General features: G+C 41.7%; 4 protein-coding genes across 5 annotated transcripts; 2 read left to right on the top strand and 2 right to left on the bottom strand.

Moving 5' to 3' along the window:
• The first annotated feature begins 1097 nt into the window (after nucleotides 1–1097).
• On the top strand, nucleotides 1098–6875 carry ythdf1 (YTH N6-methyladenosine RNA binding protein F1). 2 transcript variants are annotated; one of them, XM_088369259.1, is made up of 5 exons: nucleotides 1098–1554; nucleotides 1827–1854; nucleotides 2353–2447; nucleotides 2584–4215; nucleotides 5576–6875. In XM_088369259.1, exons 1-5 carry the CDS (start codon nucleotides 1525–1527, stop codon nucleotides 5588–5590), a joined length of 1800 nt encoding a protein of 599 aa, XP_088225385.1. In that variant the 5' UTR covers nucleotides 1098–1524; the 3' UTR covers nucleotides 5591–6875. The 2 variants fall into 2 exon arrangements, with proteins under 2 accessions (XP_088225385.1, XP_088225384.1); XM_088369258.1 differs by lacking the exon at nucleotides 5576–6875 and having other exon boundaries at nucleotides 2584–4702.
• A 1216-nt stretch (nucleotides 6876–8091) lies between these two features.
• LOC148401844 (voltage-gated purine nucleotide uniporter SLC17A9-like) lies at nucleotides 8092–15123 on the bottom strand. The gene is made up of 12 exons (XM_088368258.1): nucleotides 14862–15123; nucleotides 13818–14015; nucleotides 12996–13135; nucleotides 12268–12367; nucleotides 12055–12179; nucleotides 11083–11182; nucleotides 10912–11008; nucleotides 10702–10824; nucleotides 10507–10622; nucleotides 10145–10200; nucleotides 9553–9582; nucleotides 8092–9230 (listed from the first exon to the last, which is right to left on the bottom strand). The coding sequence occupies exons 1-12, from the start codon at nucleotides 14981–14983 to the stop codon at nucleotides 9061–9063; spliced, it is 1377 nt and encodes a 458-aa protein (XP_088224384.1). The 5' UTR covers nucleotides 14984–15123; the 3' UTR covers nucleotides 8092–9060.
• A 348-nt stretch (nucleotides 15124–15471) lies between these two features.
• LOC148401845 (glucose-induced degradation protein 8-B homolog) lies at nucleotides 15472–18549 on the bottom strand. Its single transcript, XM_088368259.1, has 5 exons — nucleotides 18365–18549; nucleotides 17945–18126; nucleotides 17665–17861; nucleotides 17147–17344; nucleotides 15472–17026 (listed from the first exon to the last, which is right to left on the bottom strand). The coding sequence occupies exons 2-5, from the start codon at nucleotides 18063–18065 to the stop codon at nucleotides 16853–16855; spliced, it is 690 nt and encodes a 229-aa protein (XP_088224385.1). The 5' UTR covers nucleotides 18066–18126; nucleotides 18365–18549; the 3' UTR covers nucleotides 15472–16852.
• A 759-nt stretch (nucleotides 18550–19308) lies between these two features.
• Nucleotides 19309–25215, top strand: dnajc5aa (DnaJ (Hsp40) homolog, subfamily C, member 5aa). Its single transcript, XM_088368262.1, has 5 exons — nucleotides 19309–19482; nucleotides 21697–21825; nucleotides 21898–22111; nucleotides 22209–22380; nucleotides 23301–25215. The coding sequence occupies exons 2-5, from the start codon at nucleotides 21716–21718 to the stop codon at nucleotides 23402–23404; spliced, it is 600 nt and encodes a 199-aa protein (XP_088224388.1). The 5' UTR covers nucleotides 19309–19482; nucleotides 21697–21715; the 3' UTR covers nucleotides 23405–25215.
• The last annotated feature ends 324 nt before the right edge of the window (nucleotides 25216–25539 follow it).

The raw sequence follows: 25539 nt of genomic DNA on the forward strand, positions 1-25539 counted from the left end.
TAGAATTGGTGTATTTTATGTCATTACAAAAATAAAATACATTTATTTTTATGCGTCACATATTAAAAGAATAAAGTTGCACATTTGTAAGAAAAAATTATAATCCCCCAAAATATGGTTTTGATTCAAATAAGTTGTGTTTCGAAATAAAAGTTCTATATTTTGTTGACTATAGTAGTCATATTACGATACAAAAAATAATAATAATGGTATACTATACAGTACATATTGCATAAACCTTCTCCTTGTTTCGTTTTGTAGTAGTCACACGTTTTCCCCTCCACCCGCATGTTCTGCTGTTGTTGCCACCTAGTGGTGTCTTCTGACAATTGCAGAGAAGGCAACCAACCTATCAGAGGAGGGCCGACGCTGTTGCTGCCTCCAACCTTTCCAAACGGGTAACAAAAACCCCATCTTTCAAAAAGTGCTTCAGCTTGCTTTTAAAACCACGCTGCCAATGTAATACAACCCTCGGCAAAGGATGCTATTTTGAGAGTCATATATGTTTTTAGGAAAAATGTTGAATATTTTCAAGATATATAAAATTCGAATATTTTTTTTAGATCTAAATCGTAATCTTCTGAGAGAAAAATTATACATACATATATTCCTGAACTAGACTTATCAAATGTGTTGTCGTTGATTAAACTTTTAAAACAAACACTACTTAAAAGAGTAAATTCAAATTGCAGTAAAAAGTAGTAGTTTGGCATTGATTCTTTTATGTACCACGAGAGGGAGCCCGTGTACCACTTGAAGTGCGATTATCACACTATCTTACACCATGTACGCCTGAAAATATTCTTAGTATTACAAGTGCATTAACATTTGCAAATGTAACAGAAACTCACAAAACAAACAACAAAACGTTAAAAGCTTTAACTCTATAAGATAAATGCCTTCCTTCACTCGGAAGTCAAGAGGAAAGGCAGGAGGGCAAAGACACCAGGGAAAATGCATGTCAACAGTGATCCAGTGACATGATATTAAAGTTTTGGCTACTTTTGGTCAAAGTAATAGGAAGACGGGTTTAGTAGTAACGGCACTAGCAAATGTACTACATCGCTCGGTTGCGAGAGAAGCGTCGTTTACGTAAGCTGCGTCACTTCCGGCTAACAGACCCGGTGGAAGGAAGCTCGCCGTTCAGCTAAGTTAGCACTAGCAGGGCCACCGCCGAGGCAGCTCGCCTCCACTCTTAATGTGACGGTGGCTACGGTTGGCTAAAAAAATATTTATATTTATGCTTGCTATTGACAGGACTGCCTGTTTTGGACTGTCAGTAGCGAAAGACGACGACGACAAAAAAAGCGAGGCCGCTTCTCCGCGCTTGCTGCTGCTGCCGCCGCTGGGGCTGCTGCCGCTGCTGCTACAAGCACCACAAGTACTACAAGTCGAACAGGGACGCTGGCTAACTACTACTGTAGCAAATTGACATCCGAGCATCACCACCAAAAAGGCTACTCTCTCACTGCACAAATTGTCCGGGGAGGGGGGGTTCCAAACACAACAACAGCTGGACGATCCATGATGTCCGCCGCCAGCATTGACCCGCAGGTTAGCAGCAAGAATATGTTCAAGCATGCATGTGGCAGATGTACACAACTCCGACTGAGTTAACGGTTAACTAAGGCTAGATAACTGCTTGTAATCAAGGCTTGCTCGGACAACAGTTCCCAGTAGCTTTCTGATAATGATAGAATCATGGATGGTTGTTGTTATTGTTATTGTTTCAGAAGCCCAGGTACGATACTGTCAGGTTTGCACGATCACGTGACGCTTCATTCACTCTCTTCTCTTCCTCCCTCACATGCATCCATTCTACTAAGATCTCGAAAGGACAAGATGCCAGCAAAGGTAAGAAATGAATGAGCCTCGTCCCAGAATAATGATGCTATACTCAAGCTGAAAATGCCACCGTTGCTTCAAATAACATCACAAATCACATCACAATTGAGCAAACTTGAGTCATCAAGGGCTTGACTGCCTGGTGCCTACTTGAAGAAGAACCCGCATAACCAACAAGTGCGTGCAAGCAGAACCAAAGCGTGGCTTCGCTTGTGTTTTTGCATGTACTTTTTAACAAATCCAACAAAAGCTATTGAATTAGAAGAACGTTTAGGAGACGCTGTAAATTGAGAGTTGACTAGGTTGCCAAGCAGTGCGTGGTGCTTCAAGTACATAAAAAAAAAAAATCTCTCACAGCTGATGATTCTTCCTGATGTCGGCACACGGATGAATATAGTCTTATGGGAAAGAAATTCCCTCAGTATTCAATTTGTTGTCCTCTGTGAGCAGTAATATCCACTGCACTCTGCCGTGCATGTTTTTGACAGAATTTGTATCTTATTGCAGGCTTTCCAGTGTCAGTGCAGAACGGCTCTCTGCACCAGAAGGACACGGTCCACGATAATGACTTTGAGCCCTATCTCACTGGCCAATCCAACCAGGTGGGTCGCTTGCATTGTGAGACCACTGATATTTATTTTAGATGAAGTGTGCACAAACTTCAGTCCAAACTGCTGAACCGAGCCAAGTTTCCTCCATCTTGTTGTTTATGACTTGTAATTTTGTTACTGTCTGCAGAATAACAGCTATCAGTCCATGACCGACCCTTACTTGTCCAGCTACTATGCCCCCTCCATTGGGTTCCCCTACCCCCTCAGTGAGGCTCCGTGGTCCACAGGTGGTGACCCACCTATCCCCTACCTGACGCCCTATGCGCCCCTCAGCAACGGGGACCACCACTTCATGCACGATACGGTGTTTGGCCAGCCAGGGGGACTCAGCAGCAGCATTTATCCGCACAGGTTTAACTTTTTCCCAGAGAACCCGGCCTTCTCCGCCTGGGGCACCAGCGGTTCTCAGGGCCAGCAGACCCAGAGCTCAGCCTACGGGGGAAGTTACAGCTACCCGCCCAGCTCCTTGGGAGGCACTTTAGTCCCAGATGGCCAGACGGGGTTCCATAGCGACACCCTCAGTAAGGCCCCGGGTATGAACAACCTGGAGCAGGGTATGCTGAGCCTTAAAATCGGCGGGGATGTGACGGCCGGGGGCTCGGGCGTTAAGACGGCCGGCTCGGTGATTGGCGGCGGCGGCGTTGTCGTTGCCGCGGGCAACGGGGGCACGGTGGGCATGCCGCCCCCAAAACCCACGTCGTGGGCCGCCATCGCGAGTAAACCCGCCAAATTGCAGCAACAAAAGACCAAAAACAAACTCGGCGCGCCCATCGGTGGCGGCCCGCTCCCCCCGGCGCCGGTCAAACACAACATGGTGGACATTGACACGTGGGATAATAAAGTTTCCGTCACAAAGATGGCCGCTCCTTTGCAGCACCATCACCACCACCACCACCAACAGCAGCACCAGCCGCAGCCACTTCATTCTCACCCCGGCAGCCTCCTACCCCCCCTGCAGCAGTCGCTCCAGTCGGCCCAGTCTCTGGTCCAGCAGATGACCATGCCGGGTCCCCCTCCTCCCCCGATGCAGTCCTACCAGAACCACAACTCGGCTCCGGCGCCACAGACCCGCTGGGTGGCCCCTCGCAATCGCAACTTATGCTATGGCGGCGGGAGCTTGGACAGCAGCGGTTCGTCCAGCGGCGGGGTCGGTAATGGCTGCGGCGGCTGCGGGGGACCCGAACCGGGCTCCGAATCACACCCGGTGCTGGAGAAGCTGCGCGCGGCCCACAGTTACAACCCGAAGGATTTTGAGTGGAACCTGAAAAATGGCCGCGTGTTCATCATCAAGAGCTACTCGGAAGACGACATCCATCGCTCTATCAAGTACTCCATCTGGTGCAGCACGGAGCACGGCAACAAACGCTTGGACTTGGCCTTCAGGACCATGAACTCTAAAGGTCCTGTGTATTTGTTGTTCAGCGTCAACGGCAGCGGCCATTTCTGCGGCGTGGCGGAAATGCGCTCGCCCGTGGACTACGGCACCAGCGCCGGCGTTTGGGCGCAGGACAAGTGGAAGGGCAAGTTTGACGTGAACTGGTTGTTTGTTAAAGACGTGCCCAATAGCCAGTTGCGCCACATCCGCCTGGAGAACAACGACAACAAGCCGGTCACCAACTCTCGCGACACTCAAGAGGTCCCTCTGGAGAAGGCCAAGCAGGTGCTCAAGATCATTGCCACCTACAAACACACCACCTCCATCTTTGATGACTTTTCCCACTATGAGAGGAAGCAGGAGGAGGAGGAAGTGGTGAAAAAGGTCAGTGTTGCGTCCGCTGCATCCCAATTCATCCATTTCAGTCCCCCGTAAAACGTCAGCAAAAGTCTTTGTAACCTGCGGAAGAAAAAAATATTTGTGCAATTAACAACTTTTTTTTAAATATTTTTTTGTCAATGTTTATGTAGCTAGATAAGATAATAATAATTCTACATTTTTCTCTTTTTTGTATACATTTGGAAAATATGATCATTTATTGACTACTGTTGCAAATCATACATAATCTGAGTGCAAGTTGAACATTGCTATGAATCCATGTCATTTACACTTGAGAATGACCGATAGTTTGACATTTCCGTATCCATTTGGAATTCTTGACAACCAACAACCAAACTATAATAGCTATGTCTACTACTCACATATACGTATTCATAGTAGGTGCAAAATAGTCATCTTGGCATAGAAATCTGGGATTTTCTTTTCAGCAGAGACAAATTTTTCCAATACAAATGCCTTTGTTGATAAACAACTAGCTCAAGGGCTTCATTTGGTTCTTTCATCCTTCTTGTGTGGCTCTCTGTGACTTTGGCAAATAAGGACTACTTTGTTTCAAGTTAAATCACGATATGTTTTTAGTTTGCCAAATGCATTTGTCACTACAAAGAAACATTTGTAGATCATTTATTTTTGTCACCCAAAAATATTTGTCACAAGCGCCCATGTGCAAGACGTGACGCCAAGATTTAGATCAGCAACTCTCTAAGTAAACCATAAAAGACAGAGAAGAAAAGAGAATACTACATGAACTATATTCAAAACAAACGTTGCTTACATAGCTTGCAATGGTGTTTCGATGCAGGCGACGACTTAGAGCGCTAATATGCCGAATGCGGCGCTGTACGCTAAGGCTCGTACATTGGCTATTATTTTGAAAATATTTTATATTTTACTTTAAGATATTAAGTGAATTAGTCCTTAAGTGAATGCAAGAAATGCTCACATTTGGACAGATTTGAAAACAATATTTCAGGCCTCTGCAATCACAAAGTCAGAAATCTTTGAGTTCATGTCATGAAAAATGAGTACAAAAATCAAGTCAATTCCTGCAAGTCATGATTATTTGACTTGATTAAAATGCCAATTATTTTTTGATGTCGTCACCCAAAGTAAAACCAGATGATGGCAAATATTTTGCTTTGATTCAACATTGTTGATCTGCCTTCATGGAGGACTACAGAATCAGAACAGTTTGTGTTGTAAGGCTGAAAATGTGTTTGACATCAAAAAAGTATTCGAAACTTTCAGTTTCCCAAATAACTGTTGTACTTGTAGTTGCAAGCAATATTTGGTGTGTCATGCCACTGTGTAATCGCGACAAAGCCGCCTTTTGCTCTCCTTGCAGGATCGTCAGAAGTAAACAGCGCCCCCTGGTGGAACGCTCCGTGGCAAGTCCTGCTGGGATGGACACTCAAATGAAATTCCCATTTAACAGAAAACAAACAAGGAGACACGTGATATATTTTCTATTTAATTTTGGCCCACTTTGGCCGCCCTGCCCCCGTGTCCTAAACCCTTTTTAGGAAGTGTGAAGCTTGAAGTTTCTTCAGTGTTACATACTTTCTGTGTTTTTGTTTGGGGGGGGGGGGTGCTTTTTGCTGCCAGAACTTGCATCATTTATGGAATAAGTAACACGTGCACGTCTGGTTTCTAAAATCTCATGACAACACGCTGCTGATATTCAGTGACTGTTCACTTTGTGGTTTGTGAGTTTGGACAAATGTGAAGTGCTTGTGTTGGTGAATCTCGCGAGTGAACAACACTAAAGTCTGCTCTGTGTGCGCGTGTGCTCACTTGTGTTTAGTATTATGACAAAACATTTTTCTCACCTTTGCTTTAGGAACGTGCGCAGCGCAAATCTATAAAGTTAAAGAAATAGTCTGGAAGGATGCGGCGGCTAATATGAAATGGAGCATTGAGGTGGAGAACGCATGTAAATCTCCAGCGCAGAGCCTTAAAACGCTTCTTTTCAGCACAAACGAACAGATTGGGGGTGATTTGATTTGTCACGGCGATTCAGGGAATTTGTGCATCTCAAGGTGGTCCCTCTCTTTCTTATTCAAAGGTGAACGTAACCGATGGATCGATGTCCCGTTTTGGTAGTTTTCTTTTTGCGTCTCGTCAAAATCTGGAGATGTAGCATGTAATGCTTTTAAAACTGTCACTTGGTTTGGTTTCTCGTTCTTTATCGACTTACTAGTTATTAATACTGGCATCAGTTCCATTGCTGTGACCTTTCCCCTCGCCCTCCGCCATCAGATAATATAAGCTTTAATGTACTGGCATTTCTAACTGCAAACGCCTCAAATGTTTAACTGTAGCATTATACTTAACTGATTTATTGTACGTGTATGGAAACCCAGAGGCTAGCTTATATGCTATATGTTTATTGTGATGTTATGTTTCTTTCTTTGTCTTTTTTTAAAAATAACTTGCAGTGTTGTCTGTGTGTGTGCGCGCATGAGTGTGGAAGTAAAGAGAGGGAGAATGACTGTGGTGCGACCAGAGCTATATAACAGTATTGGATTATTGAAAAAGTATGCAAAAAAAGTTTAATGTCACCCCTGAATTAAATGTCATTATCAGAGGTCACTATCACATTCTTATATTTGATCATATTCATTATTAAAGATATACTTATCTGGCGTGCCTTGTTTTTATTTGTAGAGCAACTGCAGTTAGGGCTGAACGTAGTCAAAAAAAAGCAGAATTGAGATTTTTCTGGCAGATAATGTAATTTTGATTCAATTATTAATTTTCAATATTCACTATTGTAACATGGACAAACATGACAGAAAATTGCATCACATTTAAATCAAAGATATTTAATAATGCAAATACACTAAACATTGTGAGGGAGGCAGTCCATTTTTAAAAAATTGTAATGATTCAATAAAAGACAATGCAATCCTCAAATTTACAACTGTAAACGCGATTTCTATTCAAGATCCAAACATCCTTAGAGCACGCTCCTAGAAAATGTCCTCCATTTATGGAGGACGCCATATGTATCTGAATGTGCTGAATTTGTTGGTCCATCCTTCCGGATGCAGGGTTGCCCACTGATTCCTCTCTTGGCATTCACCGCGTGCCTTAATCGTTCTCGTGTGCAATCAAGGTCCACCGTGAACACAAGGAGAGGCATCTATTTGCACAAACACACCGGAACAAACGAGGAAGGTTTTCAGGCCCGAATTGCCCATGTCGTCTGCAGTTCTGCGTTTGAATTGCACAAAGCCGCAAGCTGGCTGGCTGGAAGGCCCAGGTTGCCGCGGACGATTCCGTTGGCCTCCTGACATATTGGGACTCCATTGTCTGGAATGCAGCTCATGAAATACTTCTCTTCTCCCCTGACTCAGGACGCGCACTACGGGTGGAATTCGGTGGTCAGCCGCCGGGCTGGGACGTGCGTGACCCGGGCGTCCCAGCTCGTCCTGCGGCTCCGTGGTGCGCTGACCGTGGTGCTGAAAAAGTGGATTTGCTGTGGGAAAGCTGTGGCGGAAAGAATAGAGGGGGGATTAAATAGATTCAACTTGAAGCGCAGAAGTGTACGACAATCTTGCCGCCATTTTGGATGTGTCAACGTGGCTCAGTTTCTTTTTTTTTACGCTTGCTCATTTTCTGCCCACCCAACAATACATTTCTGGGGGCACATGAAATGCATGGGGCGGGTGTTGTGTGGCAATTATTCATAATACCCTACAAACAGTACTTTGCTTCATATATTGGAGATCTTCAAGACAGAGCTCATTGGATTAGTGTGAAACCATTGTATTATGTCATTCTAAATCAATTTCACAAATTTTATTTGCTGATTTTATGACTATTACGATAGTCCCATACGATATTTTTATTTATCTCATTTTATTACATTACATGCAATTTTGCTCTCTACAACCTGGAACAGCATTCTGGAGAGGTGAATGGACAGCAGAGGGCGTGACTCACCTGTCAAATCTGACAGGTGAGCCACGCCTTCATCCATTAGCTGATAAAGACGCGTCACTATCACACCTGTGACACACTGATGAAGGCGGAAGAAACCACCGAAACATGTCAGGTAAAGAACCTAAAACAATTTGTTTGATATAAAAGAAACCAGTGAAGTGATTAAAAAAGGAAAAACAAAATGAACTTAGTACAATAATTACATGCATTTTTGTTGTTGTTGCATGACTGTCCCATGCATCAGGCTACTACAGTGACTACGGCTCTGGTTATTTACAAATATGTACATATTTTAGACATTTCGTACCACATTACAGAATGGCAAACAAAACAATAACACATTTTTTTAATTTGATTTTTAATCATCCAAGATGTTTTACTGTCATTCACACAAACACACACACACACACACACACACACACACACACACACACACACACACACACACACACACACACACTATTCGCTAACTTCTAACTTCTCCGTAACGCTAGCATAAGCTTACTTTTTAACTTAACTTGCAATGCTTGCTTACAAGATGTGTTCATAAATATTGTGAGGGGATTTATTTTGTTACGTGCTCTGTATGGTTGTATGGACAAGTCTTCTGCTGTTGACATGTTTTGATCAATCAAAAGATTTGCAGCGCAAGAAAACTTCCTTGGCTAAAAAAACTACAAATATGTCCGGAAACATCTCATTTGCATTTAAATAGACCGCACCAAAACGGACTGCTCTGAGCCGCTCCTCAGAACAGGTGGAAAGGAGGAGCCTGTGATGCTATGATGACGAGGAATTCAGACATAAGCTTTGCTTGATATAGACCACAACTGAATGAGTAAAATGTAAAAATGAAGGTTTGATAACCATATGGGCAACATTTCAAATGAGAGCAAAGGAGTTTGAGTCTTTAAGGTCAACGCGTTGGGCATCTCCAAAGTAGAGAAAGACAGCAAGGCCGACACAGTGGACAAAGGAGATGAGCGTGAACACCGATGCCCACGACTGGGTCACTTCAATCATGTAGCCTGACAGTGACACCATCAGCACACCTGGGCAGCACATATGACGCACTTGAGTACTTCAAATCACATGAGCACAATTTTACAGAGATACGAGTTTCGAAAATTAAAAAAAAATACCACTGAATATAGTTGTACTTAAAAAAACAGAGGAATAACAATTACATAGAATGTCCATTTGAAGAATTTGAGATGCTCACTATTGATGATTTCAAAATCCAATTGATTTGTCAATCACTCATTCTGATTCATTTATTAATCAGATTAAAAAGAAACATTTTCTTGAAATATCCATCCCTTTATCATACAAAAAAATGAACAAAATGAAAATAAATGCATTGATAATACATACCGGTGAAAGCTCCGAGCATATTCATGAAACCTAAAGCATAAAAAAACAAACAAATAATTCAAATAACTTCTTCAGCCGCTTAACAGTGTTTACATTGTTCTTTAGTTAATTAAGTCAGCAATGCCTACACCCCAAAATTTCATTTGCCCTTTAAAACAGGGTTTTAATAGTTCATGATTTGCTTTATTACATAGAATGTTATCAGTTTGTTTTGGATTTATTTTTAATTTAGGTAGTTTTCATCCGTTTTCAGAGCAGTTATTTTTTTACTAGTTTAATGGGTGAATTGCATTTGAGAAAAAAATGTATATTTTGATGCTGATTTACAAAACTGTCTTGAGTTTTTTGTAGCACATCAGGTTTCGGAGATATTTTTGTTATTAAGTTTGACCTATAAAAATTAAGATAAGAAAGATGCTTGACAATTCACATCCACTTTTCCAGCTCATTGCAGTGTTATTTGAATGACAGTTGAGTGCAGCACAACTTCAGTGCTGTCATCTGACATGCCCACAGCGTTTGAGAGATATTGCCAAATAATTCTGTTTACTGAGCCAGCACGTCTATCAAGATGTTGTAAGGATGACCTCACCAAAGAGGGCTCCAGCACGTGAAGGGGTTAGATCCTGCACATTCACAGATGAACCACTGCAACGCATGAGAAGTCATTAGTGGAACACAACGTGATTCAGCACGTAGGAAAATTATACATCAATTAAGTCTACACACCTCTGTTGAAACAATTCCAAACACAGTTGCTGCATTCTAAATTATTAACTCATTCCCTCCTCCCTAATAACTACATGGGGATTTTTATGGAACTATCACAGTTCACTATCCAAAAATCCCCAGAATAGGGAATGAGTGAATCGCGTGACTCCATTTGAAAGCTGCACATGAGACCACAAACAACTTTCCCTCACAATATTCAAAATGTGGGTAACTGGCACATACCAGCTGGTGAAGGAGAGTGAAACCATCGCAGCAGAAATGCAGATGACGGCGATGGGAAAAGACAACTTGAAAGACAGTGGCAGGACAAAAGCACTGGACACACCCATGGCGATGAACTGAAAGGCATGCAAATATGTCGACGTTCTGGCTATAATCTAAAGCAGCTCATGAGAAACATAAATGAAGGAGGCTTACCTGCATGGACTTTCTCACAAACACCACACTGTATCCTTGGCTGATGAGCGAATCAGAGAGATATCCGCCGCAAAGAGCTACTGGAATGACAGCTGCCCAAGGGAACACATTGTACATCCACGTCTGTAAGGAAAGTGGGGCGACGTGCCATCAGGATCACAGACGCAAACGGAGTCGACGCCTTCTGACCCACCAGGAGACAACAAGTACCGTGGCGTGTGGATATTCATCGCTGAAGTATGTCGGCATCCACGAGAGTAACGTGTAGGAAGTGCCGCATGTGCATAGGTGAGCAAAGACCATGGCCCTGTGAGAGAGCAACAAGAGACTGTAAAAAAATATTGAGTTTTTGATATGTGGCGAAAGAGCAGACCTTCGTACCGGACGCATGGCTTTCTCAAGAGGCTCAGCAGATGCGAACAGGAAAAATTCTTTGATTGGGAGTATTTGCTTCTTTCTTTCTCTTTTGGATAAACTTTGCCTGAAAAGATCACATCATTGGTGTCGTTCAAATTTGTGTTGGCATCTAATAACGGCCCCCTCCAAAAGGTCAGTTCCTTTCTTTTTGTTGTATCATGGAGACATTTGGGTTGCATATCAAACGATGAATAGGAGACAAAAGTTCAGAAGTCAAACTTTCATATCATGATTTGTACATTTAGAACAACTCAGGACAGAGTGCGGTGTTTGGGTGACTTCATTTTATTTTGGCGGGTGTCACATGTTGCTGGTTAAATTGTTTTGTTTCAGGCCTTTGGATTCTTGACACTTTTCACAATGCTTCTGTCATGTGTGTTGCTCAGTACATCAGCACTTTGTTTTTTTCAGGCCATTTCAAATTGTTGTATTAGCGACTATGCCCATGCAGTGTTGGTGTAATAGCTCAGATTGAGTTTCCATCTTCTCTATAGACAGCTCTCTGGGCTTCATGTTTGCTTAACAGCAGGTGAAACCCAAAGCCAAAAACAAACACAATCTAATCTTTAAACATGTCCAAATACTTCTGCTCTCTTGAAAAGCAGGTGGCTTCAAACAAAAGGTGCTCTGTCCCGAGTTATTTAACATACATAAATGTAAATAGCATGAAATAAAAGATGGACTTATGAATGTTTGTTTCATATTCATCTCTTCATCCAAACCCAAATGTCTTCAGCATACAACAAAAACAAAGCCTTTGCAATACGTTTGGAGGTGGCTGACTGTATGTCTGCGTAAAGAAAAAAAAAAAAAACCAGTGTGTCCAAAAACTTTCACAAAAATATGGCATGAATCATTTTGGAGTCACAGCTACAATTTCAAGAAAAAAAACAATAGTACGACTGATCATCATAGACGCTGTAATAAATACGGCACCTTTCAGAAAACACTGCCACATAAGGAGCACCCAGAATCCAGATAGAAAACCAGCAGCGTAGAATACACTTTCCCAACCGTACCAGTCCAGCATTATGGAGCCCAACAAGCCTGCCAACAATATTCTGAAAGCACAATCCAAAAACATTACAAAGAACAAACCTTGTGCCTTGACACATGTACATGTTGTATGTTTGCACATGTGCTGCATACCCAAGAGAGCTCCCGCTTTGATTGATGCTGTTTAAGAAGTTCTTCTCCCCTTCCGGTGCACGCTGTGCGATCAGACTGGCCAAAGATGGGAAGAATACACCTAGAATACGGCAATGGACATTCCAAGGACATTTACATCACATACAGAGGTGTAGCACAGAATTGAGCCTTAACAACATTCCATATCTATGGTTGAGGATGCCAGATATTGATATTGGCTTGGTATCAGCCTTATTTCAAGGTATCGAGTACTTATGAAGGATACTGATCCCAGCCACCAATACTTCAAAACAAAAACACATTAATACACATTCAATTTTCCTTGTCAGTAGTAGGTACTACACTGTGACTGGATTATCATGTGTCTGCGTGTCAAAAACACAAAAAGGTCTTTGTTCAGAATGATCTGTGAAATTCTATTGGTATTATTACTTGGTGTTTGTATTTGTTTATACACAGTTTGAGACAACGTGGTATCAAACAATCGACTGAAATAGTTATTGAAACATTCTATTATCTTATGAAATGCTCCCAAAAGTTATTTATATCTATTTCCAAATCTACTGGTATACACAATAAATAATTATTGCTTATGATACTAATTATTCTCATGCATTGAAATACTTATTAAATGTGACCTAAACACTCCTAGATTTAGTTTAGACAAAAAATATTCCAAACTTTATCAAATTCCAGGCCCTCATTCCATTTCAATCCAAACAGGTTACCTTGTAATATTCCCATGAGGACTCTGGCCATGGTCATGAGAGCCAGGGTGTAAGAGCCAAGGTGGCGTATAGCGGGCGTGGCGGCTGTGACCACTGACCATGAAATGGCTGAGAAGAACAGGACTCGCTCTCCTCCGATTCTACAAAATGGGACATCAAAATATATCAAAACCTCAATTAAGCCAGAAAAAAAAACTTGAGATCAATGTCTCTTTTTCAAGGGTGGAAAAAAAGGCTCAAACTGAGTGGTTCTCAAGCTCATTGTGGAGTAGAAAGAATATGTGGCTGAGTTTTGAATTTCTAAATTTGTTGCTGCACTGTTAGTGCTCAAATATCAGCCGCTGTATTTCATGTGTTATATACATTTCCAATCACGTGCTAGTATTAGCATTATGCTCGTTGACAAAAGCCTAAGCTACGTGTTTGTTTTAAATACACATTCTGTAAGTCTCGTTATTTGATGTTTGGTTTTTAGATTAAATTTGAACCGGGAGTGTCATTACACAGCTTCAAGCCTAATTCTACAAGAAATGTTCACTATGGGGTATATTTTGCTCACTTTCAAAGCAAGGCGTTTTCCTTAACAAATGTTTCCTTAACCTTTCAGGAGCATTCCTACATGATGCTGACATAATTTGCAAACGGATCTTGATGGAATATAAACTCCACCATCGGGAAACGAGGGCCACGCTCTGCAAAATTTGGCGGAGGTTTACCAGGTGAGGCAAGGTTACCTTACCAAACTAGTTGCACCTTTGAAGGGATTCCTTGGACCCCAAAAGTGTGTGAAGCCTGCAAAGTGTGCCAAATAGAAAAACTTACTTGTCACTGGCATGACCTCCCAGGATCTGCGTGCACGAGTAGCCCCAGAAAAATCCACCCAGGGCCAGGCCAGTGTCAATCTTGTTCCAGCCGAACGTGGCTGCCATCGCCACCGCACAGACAGGCATGGTCATCCGGGCACAGTAGACCAGGCAAGTCCCCGCAAACAACACTGGCATCCATCTGTGGGCCTCTGCTCTGTTGTTGGCAAACAAACACATTTTGGGAGTTTCAGCAAATCTCACCATCAGTGATGACGCTAACGCTCCACTCCAAAATGTGCACGTTCCATGACTAATCTAACGCCGTTCTTTTACATTCAAGTAATCAGACTATACTACCGACCATAATCAATAAAAACAAAGTTTCTTTTTAGATGTCACTTTAAAATGCACTTCCAATTAAGTGGCAAAACAAAAAATAAGAAATGTATTTTATCACACATATACTGCACCCGCTGACAAAGCTTTATTTCTCCAATAAGGCGATTCGATATGCTTTTCAATATATTTTAAAGTGGAACGATTCGATTCTTTTCAAGTCAATACACTTGAATCTTTTCCATAAAAATAATGATTTTCCAATTCAAAGCAGTTTTAGTTACTTCCCTTTTAAATATTCATTTGATGTTCTTGTCACATTGTTGAGTGGTGTGTAAAGTTGAAGTTTATTTCAAACATCACAAGCAGTCTTTTAAAAAAAAAAAAGTTTACAATATAACAATTCAAAATTAAAACATTGGAATTATTTGAAAGATAAAAGCTTCGAAGAGAAATATCCCCAAATTAAATTTGGCCCTGATTTAAAACATATTTCAATGAAGATCAAAATTGACAATATATTTGGGGTTTATATTTTTTTAGGGAGGGTTAGGGTTAGGGTTCATGAACCTCACGTCAATAGCTTTCAGTTTCTTAGTTATGAGTTGAGTAACTAAAGTACTTTTAAAAAGAAGCAATCTGTAAATGAAAGTTTTGTTTCATGGTAACTGTCGCAACACTGCTCACAAATGCAGAAGAGATTCAAGTGAACAGCGCATCTCACCTGGTCCACAGATTTTTATCGTGCGGCTCGTCCGAGGCCTTATTGCCAGCGCAGTCATTATGATCCAAGAGAGAAGCGGCAAAATCGTTCCCACCATTTTCCGTCATGTGTTTGTCTGCCATTCGGGAATAGTGGCGTCTCTGCTCCGCCGCCCTAACAAGCCCGCTGACGTGTCACCCGATCTCATATGGAGGAGCCAGACAAGTAAAACGTGTTAGAACAAAAGCCCTGAAATATACTTCCTCTGAGGTATTTTCAAGAGTTACATCAGCTGTATTTAGAGGGGTGTGTTGTAAGGGGTGTGCGTGAATCATGTGATCAAATGAAGGGATGATTCAATGCTCCAAAAATTTACACAACAGGGATTGCACTTCTGCTGAGTAGAGCATGTTTGAATTATGACATTGAGTTTTCTTTCTATTTCGCCTTCACTTGTGATTAATTAACATTAATGTGACCTGAAGAGAACATTTTTGTTCCAAAAGTTGAAATGATTATTCCAACCGAACTCAGCATTTTGACAGAATTCTTGTCATGTTATACCACTGTCATAAAAAAAGGCACAATACAAAAGAAAGCCCAGGACAACAACAAAAGAAAGTGAAAGAAATACTTCGCAAAAGTTATTTTTATTTGCAAATCTGCTTTTAGAAATGTCGATTAATAAAAGGGACGCGAGCATCTGATGTCTCGCAAATGTCAGAGCAAGTCTCTGCAAAAGACAAAACATGGTCAAAAACTTCAAGGGTGGACAACTAGCAGCAAATCTGGCATCCTTAGAAGTAAACAAACCAAACCAAAAGAAACAAAGCACAAGTGCCTGTGTTGAATAAAAGACATGTGCATGCAGTTAAAAAAGAAAAAAATAAGGAGAAGTGGGTTGGCGGAGCACAATTGATAGAGTGGAAATGTTACAGTTGATTGTTACAGATGACCAAAACTCTCCATAAATCACATTCAACGGAAACACAGTTAAAACAATGAGTCACAAATATTCAGTTAGACTTTCTATATTTATAAATACATTTTGATTCCACGCACGCAGGTTGAGTCTAAAATATCTTTGCTCGTCTGTTTAATTCAGGGCTTGTCAAACTAGTTCCATGGTTCCAAAGACGTCCCTGGTTTAAACATTCACACTTTCACCCGGCTGCTCATTCCAGTTTCGCGCCAATCAAATCCCTTTCCAGCGATACAGACAACTGACACAATAAATACTACAGACTCAAGGCCTTTGAGAAATGTATAAAATAGCAACTTGTATTTGTTGACATCAACATTAGTCTAAAAACCCAGCGTCTGTATTTAAATGTTACTTTGTAAATAGTACAGCAATTTACAGTCTCATCTCTTATTGATGACACATTAAAAACAAATTGAGCATTATAGTTTTTTTTTTTACACATACATTATATACGCTGTTGCACAAATCTAAATAGCAGGGTAAGCCATTTTTGGCTATTCTGGTTGAACGTAGCCCTGACTTTTTACACAACAAGCAACATGTTACCATGGAAACTAGGTCAAGACCAGATTCGTGTTTTTTAAATTGATTCCATTATTTTTTAGGAACAATTAATGCAGCAATAGTGAGCCACACAACGTAATAAGCTCTATAATGCTGAAATTAAGTTTTAAATCAGATGTCACGGAAAACAGTAACAGCCATTTAAAAATACACTGGTGCCTTGAGATAAGACTAATTCATGTTGTGTCTACCCTCAAGACAACTCATCTTCCCCCATTGCAAATTTTACTAACAAGTCAAAGCAAAAAAAAAAAAAATTCTGCTGGGTTACTCTTATTTCAAGGCACCACTGCATATCTCCATGGTAACTTGTATGGCTTGAATGCAACAGAGTCAAAATGACCAAGTTCAGCCAAGAAACCTGACCAAAAATCTAGTTTAGCACACTATCCAGTTGCAACAGCCACGCGGTTGATCATAAATTAAGGGGCCCGTAAAAGACAGCAAGGTTTTGCAGATGGGTTCACTTGGGGTCCTCGATGGTTCCCGTACTCAAGTCAGTCATTTTCGGGTATTTCACTTTCTTCTGGTCCAACTCGTTCTGCGCCCACAGCAGTAACTTGAGGAGTTTGGCCAATTTAGGAGTGGATTCCCTGTTTTCGTGGTCCAGTACAGCTTGGTTCACCTCACTCCACACCTGTGCAGGAACAAATATTCTCATATCACTGTCTGTGTACTCTCACTGTGATAAATCTGGTGATGTGTAAATGTTGTGGATCAACGCAGCATTTTTGGTCAAAGGAGCCAATGTGAGTACCTTTTGCCGCTGCATCATATTGAGCAGGTCCCCGAAGGGAGACTCTTCTGGGTTGTCAAAGGCCAACAGGGCGAGAGTTCTCTCCATCTCCGTGAGACACTCGCGGCTCTCTTCCCCCTGTTCAGCCAACTGCGTCTGGGCAAACTCCAGCGCCGACTCCGTCTCCCTTAGCCGGATGAGCTCGATCAAATGCTGCTGCTGCACCAGAGGAAGGTGATAAAAGGAGTGATGAAATAAAGCTGGGTTGTGTATGACCTTGCAAAAAAAAACAATCATTCTTCTCATCATTCTCATTACAGACAAACACACTGAATAGGGTTGGGCTCCAAACCCTGGGACCATCATTTCCGTTATCCCAGAATATTTCAGATTTTAGTTTGTCTGAGCTAAATTTCGATTCCCAGTTAGCCATGTAGAAGAAGAAGGCCTGACAGAAATTTTGGATGCACGTCACCGGTGAACAGCAGTTCGGCGGCAGTGGCTGCTTCTCTTAGTCATTGTGTTGCATGCAAATGTACCTGCAGGTGAAAGTACAAGTATCTGTTGGTGTCCAGCAGCTCTGGGTGAAGGCTGTTGATGAGTGCGATGGCTTTCTGGATCTGTCCCTTCAGGATCATCTCTCGGATCTTTATCCTTTCATCCAGAGAGTCCAAGTCCACACTGGGCTCGATACCAGACTCCATCCGGAACTTCTCTGCTGCCTCTTTGAATCCCTCTTGAAAACAAGTAAGAGTACCTTTGTAAAACATATTGCTGATGTTTTGTGCTTTCACTCCAACGTGTTTTGAGGAGCCTCACCCGTCACCAGGTAGTTCATAATGAGCCGGTTCATGTCCGCTCTCTGAATGTGCACGTTGTTCAATTTGTCCATCCACTCGTCTTTTGTGATGTCTTCAGGTTTTTCAGCATAACTCATCATCAAACCGGGAGACGGGAGCAAGACTGACACAGTTTGGCCGCTTCAAGTACCTACAGCATCACTGAACAGACAGCGGAGGAGAAAAATGTTACGTGCTGGATATAAGAAGGGTGGGAAAATAACAAATGAGCAATGATGACGAGATAAAACGAATTTTGAAGGTTGGTGAGAGATTTCGATTGCTGAACTAGTGTAAACATCCAGCGCGGATCACAAAACAAATCCATTTCCTCTTTTCTTCAACCAAGGCAGGCAGTAGACAGCCCGGCTAGTGAGCTCGCTTTTACCCGGGAACCTACCGTCCAACGCGAGCTCCGGTGTTTATTTCCTTTTTTGTAGACGCGAGGGGGTGTCAAGTGGTTAGTTTCTCCGAAAGGAAAACATCTGTAAAGCACAAGAGCGTGCCAAACGAACCTTTCGCCGGCGGCCTGCTAATAAGACAAGCTAATGTGATATCCTCGCGATAGAAACGTACGTCATTCCCGTGAGCTCAGCCATTGGTGGACACTATGACGTCACGGTTGCCGAGGCAAGGCAACGTGTGGAGTTCCAGTTAAAAAAACATTCATTGTTGACACGTTACCACAAGCAACAATAATTGATTAGAGAAATTAAAAATATACGCTTTCAGTATGATGTCAACATTAATTACGAATATATCTATAAAATAGGTGAAAATAATCGGCCAAAAGAAATTATACAATATTTAGTTTGAAGACATACTCAAAAATTCGTTAACCTGAAAACACTAGTGATGACTACATTTTGTCATATTATTTCTTATTTTAGTTTCCCAGATGGCCTGTTGGTTAACAATTCAGGAACAAGCTTAGGTAGCTATTTCTCTTTTTTTCCCCGTCTTCTGTCGTCTTTGCTTTATTTTCTTTAACTTTGATAATAATAATTATAATTACAGTAATAGGCGAAACCTTGAATGTTAGTAAATTTGCCTATTCTTGGATCTTTGGGGAGCCTAATCCTCCGTCAGTCACTGGAAAATCTCACCTATTTGATAAGACTATTTATAGGTTGTTAATACAGTGTCATTTTATGGTGGCATCTTCGTGACATAAAGTTGTCGAAGTGAGTTCTATAGGTTCATTTTAAGTGATCTACGAATAAAGTTGAGTTGCGTATTAAGACTACTGTTAAACTTCAGTCCAGTTACTGTCACGTCTCTCTACGCGCACGCTTCCGCCTCCTGCATCGTTCACCGTGAGCGCGCACGTTACGTCGTTCAACGTAAGGGGCGGGGCCAACGTTCTGCTGCAGCTGTCCATGGTTGGAATAGGAGCCACACACACTCACTGAGAATCCGCGTAGAGATGCAGCCATAGTCACGAGACACCGACCGTACTTCCTTCGTCGATACCCGACCACTGCTGGTTGTCCTTCTCACACTTTGGTTTCGTAGAAGGTGAGTCTTCTTTCTTTCCGTTTCGACCTTTTTGCCTTTGCAAAAACACGACGGCGCGCGCCCTTCGAAAAATCAACGGCCGTGCCTCGCATCCTCAGCAGGCCCGGATGAACCAACATGGATGCTGCTGCTGCTGATGACGATGATGATGATGCGCGGAGATTATTATTCCTTGCGATGTTTAATCCCACTCGTTGACATTTTGATCGCAATCTGTCGGGTTTTTGTTGCCGTCTTGACAAAGCTGCTTGAATGCGGCCTGTGCCGTTTGTATCGAGATGACTACTTATTTTTCGTAATCCGTCGTCTGTTTTATGTTGAAGTAACGCCGACCAGGAGGCCGTTGGGACAAGTGAAGCGTGTTCAAATGCGAGTGGACGAGTGATTGTAAGAAATGCACTGCGGGAGTGTGTCATAAATCCACCACTGGCCCCCTTTGACTCTGCAGAGCTTGGCCGAGCAGCGCAAGACAGAACAGGGCCAGCTGCTGCCCTCCAGTCAGCACCATTTCATCTCGAAAACTTGGAAACCTTTTGTAATGTATGGGTCTATATATTCAGCTAAAAATGAAAAAGACAAAAAAAAATCCCAGTCTATCTGCGCTGCCAGCATCAAATGTTCCTCAAGCTGCTTGGTGACCACTGCACTGAAGAACCTAGTTTTGCCTTTGGTTTGAGGATGAACTTTTTTTTCCCCACCAGCCACTGTGGCTCATGGTTTCCTCAAATTGCTAGCCTCTCAACATTTTGCTCGCTGGAATTTTGTTGGTGGATAATGTGGGTTAAGCACAATCCACTTCTGCATCTGGTAACACAAGTCTTCAGTCTGGTGCAGGACAGGTGATTGATAGAGGCCTAAGGCAAGAGGATGTAACTAAGCAACTGTGGAAAGTATTATTCATCTACAAGTCTTCAAGACCGACCAAAGTTGGCCATATCCAAAGTTTTGACTTCATAATGCAGTATATCATGTCATGTACTGTATGTATGAATAAATAAATATGATACATATATTTAAATAACTGATGCACCCCCTTCGTGACCTTAGGTGGTACTTGCACCTTGCGATGCTTGCATCAAGGGCAGATGTATTTTGCTGCCCTGAATTCACGTCTGGTCTTGGTCCATTATCTGTTGTATTTGATTTGAATTGCTCACCTGACTCACTTGATTTGCAACACTCCCTGTCTTCATTATTGGGCTTATAAAGAGGGTCTAGCCTACCATCACAGCCCTCTAACGGTATCAAGCTTCTTCAGACCTTGCTGATGATCTGATCATTTGAACCAGAGTTTTCTACCCAAGTACTATCGTCTCCTAAAATGGCCTGCAGTGCATCGTGAAGACTGTAGCGCTTGTCTTTTCTTCATACTGCAAATGGAATAGAAAAATGACGATATCATTTCTCAAAATTGTTATTCAGATAAACAGTGGATAATGTAAATAATTAGATAATCGATTACTTGTTGGTTAGTTGTTAGTTCCTGGACCTCGTGGTCATTGGTAGCTCGTGTAGAAATGTGCTTTAGCGGTTTAAAGTGCGATTTAAGGTGGCTGTGTCTAGCCTTGACCACCTGTTGAGGGATTACAATTCATTCTAATTCGTGGTTGTTGTGGGATTACAAGTCATTCTAACTAGTGGTGGTAGACTATCAAATAAGGCTTGACCATTGACCTGCAGTTGTGTAAACCACAGTTCCGTAGACACATTGCAATGTATGTTTGGGTTGTGAAATGTGTGAAATGATTCGAAATTTAGGACTTCCTGTTTTTTGGTGCATTCTCATGCAGATGACTACATGAGTCTGCAATACAAATTATATGTACAGTTAAAAACTCCTGCACCAATGAGAATGTCACAAAATGATCTGCTGTACACTGGAAAAAAATGGTAGTCTAGACTCATTTTTTATCTCATAAAATTTACCATATCTATTACCTACTAACTGTAAAATATTGTCATACTGTAAGTGGAACAAGGATAGACATTAAGACAGACATTACTTGTAGTTAATTATTATTTTCAGATCAATGGATTATAATTGGATCATTTCCCATGGTGCACTTGATGGTCTCTAATGGCTCAATGACTGGGAATCACTGGTCTATTGTCTCTTGCCTCAAGTCAACCGGGACAGGATCCAGCTCGCATGTGACCATATCGTGGATAACGATACATGATTTACAACATATAGTTGCTTGCGTGTGTTTCCAGCCTGTGGACGTGAGGCATCATGGCTGAGCATCAGAGGCAGCGCTCTCTGTCCACTGCTGGTGAGTCTCTCTATCATGTGCTTGGAGTGGAAAAACTTGCCACGAATGATGACATCAAGCGATCCTACAGGTGAGAGCAAATTAAAAAATAACAATCGTTTTCAACTTGGATAGATGTATGATGTGGTTGTGTTCCCTGCAGGAAACTGGCTTTGAAGTTTCACCCTGACAAGAATCCTGACAATCCCGAAGCGGCAGATAAGTTCAAGGAGATAAACAATGCCCACGCCATTCTCAATGATCCCACGAAGCGCAACATTTACGACAAATACGGTTCGTTGGGACTGTACGTGGCTGAGCAGTTTGGAGAGGAGAACGTCAACACTTATTTTGTCCTTTCCAGCTGGTGGGCAAAGGTAAGCTCGGATACAAAGCAAACATTTTCTTTTTTTCTTTTCGTTTCTTTTGTGTGCATGCGTACACACCGGCCATCAAACTGGAACTCTTTTGCAGGCGCTGTTTGTGTTTTGCGGCCTGGCCACTGGTTGCTACTTCTGCTGCTGCCTGTGCTGCTGCTGCAACTGCTGCTGCGGAAAATGTAAACCTCGGCCTCGGGAGGGCCAGGAACAGGATTTTTACGTGTCCCCGGAGGACCTGGAAGCCCAGTTGCAATCTGACGAGAGAGGTGAGAACAACGCGCACCTTTTAACTTTTTATTCGCTGTGTGGCAAGAGGCCTACGGTTTAGTCACCTTTTTTCGTAGGCTTTTACAGTATATAGTAAACTAGAGCCTGCAACCCCTGATGTCTTTTTTTTTTTTTTTTTACCTGATTACCTGCTTATTCAAGTTTGTTTTTTCCAGGGCAATTATAATGAGCATCAATTATTTGCACATTTCCCTTGCCAATAGTTAGGGCCAAGCTGGGGTCCATGTGACTCATTCTACCCGCAATAGCAACGCATAGTGACTAGGATAAGTAACTTAATATGATTATTGTTTGTAAAATAGTCACATTAGAAATGACTAGTTTCTAGATGATGCAATGTATTATTCTATGATTGTCCAAAAAAAAAACTCGTTTAAACATGATGTGTTTCAGCAAAAATAAAAGCAATAATCTTCGGTCGATTGTCTTTCAAATTGCAGCAAGGAAAATGGCACTGCAGTCACACATTTTAAGGCCTGCCTGCGTTGTTTCTGCAATTTTACAATGAAAAGTACTAATATAGCATTTAGTTACCGCAAGTTGACAGCAGAGGGCAGTGTTCACTTGCACACGATCATCAATTCACAATCGTTGGGATCTGCACCACATTGAAACCAGGTTTATAATATTTTGGGGCTTTTCATTATAGTTACTTGTCATTTTGTATTGACTTTTTAAAATACAGTTTCAGTTATTTTAATTTGTCTTTTAATGTTTTTTGCAGGGGAAGGGTTTGTTACTTTGTACTTTTCCCCAAAAATATTTGATTTACTTGATTTTTTGTTGTTTTAATATTAGTTTTAGTTTTTTGTACGATACATTTTGTATTTGTTAATTTTATGTTTAAAAAGAAAGTTCCCAAACATTTCAACGCCCCTTCTTCTGGTGTCTCCGGCAGAGGCGGGAGGCGAGCCCATCATGCTTCAGCCCACAGCCACAGAGACCACCCAGCTGACGTCAGACGGCCACTACTCTTACCACACCGACACCGGCTTCAACTAAACGGCCGCACCCGTCCATCCGTCTGTCCGTCTGTCCCTCCTCACCTCGGTCCCACCTGCTCCCCTGCGCCACGATGACGGGAAAGAATCCATCTTTCACAAGGAAGGCCCATGCAGAGGACAGAGACTAGTCAGCATGGTCCATCAAAAGAACTACTCATCCCTTACACCCCCTCCCGTCCCCAAACTCCCTATTTATTTGCCCAGAGTATGACAAGAAATCATATTTTCATTTCTTTTCTAATTCCTCCCCGCGTCCCACTAATCCCGCATTGTGTGTTGTTGTGTAGCATGCAGCATATTTCCTCTCTGGCAACATTTTGACTCTCTCCGTGCAATTATGTCTACATGAGTACGGTGTGCGATTTGAGAGCGGTGTGGCTCTCCGTGGCATTGGGCTTACAAACCGATTGTCAAGCAGCGGGAAAAATGTGGCTGCCGTCGTGAATTCACTCTCATTTCTTTGATAGTCGCTTCACAGTGTCCGGGTCATTTTGTCCTCTATGCCTGAGAGGAATGTTGTCATATCAGTAGACTGTCTTTTGTTTTTACGGAAAGATTGAAAGAGAAGGTCATGTGTCAGGAAGAACATTACATTTATCTTGTTGTGCGGTAATTCCGATGGCCGCAACCGCTTAATTTTTTTTATTGTTTTGAGAGGAATATAATTGTTCATCTTGTTTTGAGAGGAATATAATTGTTCACTTTGTTTTGAAGTTCATGTGTTTGGAAGTGTGATATCTGTGATCATTGTTGATTTGTTTTTCGGGCTGCAACTATTAATCGGATAAAGAAAATCTATAAATTCCACCCAAAGTGATTCAATTTGACAATGAAGGTAATAATTCAGTTTCTGATTTGGTCTGTAATATTTGCCAGAAAATCAGCAAAATTATTGATCTTTGTTTTCCATCCTAAAAGCAAATATCTTATTTTGATAATCAGTCTGTTTTCATGGAGGAAAACAGAAATTTACCGATGAGAGGCTGAAATTCCAAGATTTTGGTCTAGTTTCAGTTAAACAAGTTCTCTAAACGATTAATCGATTATCAAAATAGTTGTCGATTAATTTGATAATCGATTAGTTGTCAATAGAGTTGTTGCTCCTCTACGCCTTTAAATCTGCACAGCTGGCACGGAGCACAGTCAGTGATCTGGTATCTCCACCAGAATTTCATTTTGACACACTTGCATCATTTGGATTTGCATGAATGGCCACACGTATGCAAATCCCGCACGGTACTGTAAGTTTTCCATTTGCCACTCGGCTCGATACGGTTTTCGATGGTTTACAAGCGCTGAGCTGCGTGCGACTGTCCAACCTCTGCTATTAACAGTATGGATGTTTCGTATGATGTTTCCTGTAACCCCTTGATGAAACATACTGTAGTGCCCGTCCCATGGCTTTTCCATTGAGAAGATGCTACTGTACATGTTGTAAGTTGAATGCACTTAAAGAAATGGAAAAAAAAAATACAACAGATCCGTGATCGAAAAATGACTCCGGCAAAAGAGGACAGTATTGAGTGCAACTATAGTGAATTGGTTTTATGAAAAATCCACTGAGGTTAATTTATGTTATACTTTGTGGTGGAAATTCATTTTAACTGGTGCAGTGTTGTATTGTAACCATTCAATTGTGCGAGGAGACTTATAATGGACTTCAGGTTGGTTGTGCATACAGGCCGCCTCAAAACAGTAAAGTACAAGAAACATTTATGTTGTAGCATGGTTATCGTGTGTCTGGAAGAAAACATGTGGATCACTGATCTCAATTTGCTGTTGGTGAATAAATGTTCCGAAACATTGGGATGGAATTCATTCTTTCATTGTTTTATGCATGCCATACGCATTTAACTCACAAGAAAAGCTTAGTTGTTCACTTTAATTCACGGTGGTTGAGGAAAATTCACAAATTTTCTGCAAAATTTTTACAATTCATTCTTAATGGCACATTCAACTTTTCACATTCACATTGGGGAGGATTTTCAACATTCCCAAAATTGCCATGTTTAAAAAAATAAATCACATTTTCACCTTTAATTTTTTTTTAAGTATTGTAAACCTCTGATGGACATTGCATATTGATAATTTTACTTTTGGCACGCACACATACACGCACGCGTACGCAAACAC

Source organism: Syngnathus floridae, chromosome 2 (genome assembly GCF_059516105.1).
Source record: "Syngnathus floridae isolate MCC-2025c chromosome 2, RoL_Sflo_1.0, whole genome shotgun sequence".
Lineage (NCBI taxonomy): Eukaryota > Metazoa > Chordata > Actinopteri > Syngnathiformes > Syngnathidae > Syngnathus > Syngnathus floridae.

What these genes read in the sequence shown, in the direction of transcription:
- ythdf1 (XM_088369258.1), top strand. Translation starts at nt 1,525, where the DNA reads ATGATGTCCGCCGCCAGCATTGACCCGCAG. An exon ending in CCGCCAGCATTGACCCGCAG is followed by an intron (nt 1,555 to 1,826) that starts GTTAGCAGCAAG and finishes CATTCTACTAAG; the next exon opens with ATCTCGAAAGGACAAGATGC. An exon ending in TCACTGGCCAATCCAACCAG is followed by an intron (nt 2,448 to 2,583) that starts GTGGGTCGCTTG and finishes TACTGTCTGCAG; the next exon opens with AATAACAGCTATCAGTCCAT.
- LOC148401844 (XM_088368258.1), bottom strand. Translation starts at nt 14,983, where the DNA reads ATGGCAGACAAACACATGACGGAAAATGGTGGGAACGATTTTGCCGCT. An exon ending in GATAAAAATCTGTGGACCAG is followed by an intron (nt 14,016 to 14,861) that starts GTGAGATGCGCT and finishes TGCCAACAACAG; the next exon opens with AGCAGAGGCCCACAGATGGA. An exon ending in CCTCATGGGAATATTACAAG is followed by an intron (nt 12,368 to 12,995) that starts GTAACCTGTTTG and finishes GCCGTATTCTAG; the next exon opens with GTGTATTCTTCCCATCTTTG.
- dnajc5aa (XM_088368262.1), top strand. Translation starts at nt 21,716, where the DNA reads ATGGCTGAGCATCAGAGGCAGCGCTCTCTGTCCACTGCTGGTGAGTCT. An exon ending in GACATCAAGCGATCCTACAG is followed by an intron (nt 21,826 to 21,897) that starts GTGAGAGCAAAT and finishes TGTTCCCTGCAG; the next exon opens with GAAACTGGCTTTGAAGTTTC. An exon ending in TTTCCAGCTGGTGGGCAAAG is followed by an intron (nt 22,112 to 22,208) that starts GTAAGCTCGGAT and finishes ACTCTTTTGCAG; the next exon opens with GCGCTGTTTGTGTTTTGCGG.
- LOC148401845 (XM_088368259.1), bottom strand. Translation starts at nt 18,065, where the DNA reads ATGATGAGTTATGCTGAAAAACCTGAAGACATCACAAAAGACGAGTGG. An exon ending in ACTTGTACTTTCACCTGCAG is followed by an intron (nt 17,345 to 17,664) that starts GTACATTTGCAT and finishes CCTCTGGTGCAG; the next exon opens with CAGCAGCATTTGATCGAGCT. An exon ending in ATATGATGCAGCGGCAAAAG is followed by an intron (nt 17,027 to 17,146) that starts GTACTCACATTG and finishes GTTCCTGCACAG; the next exon opens with GTGTGGAGTGAGGTGAACCA.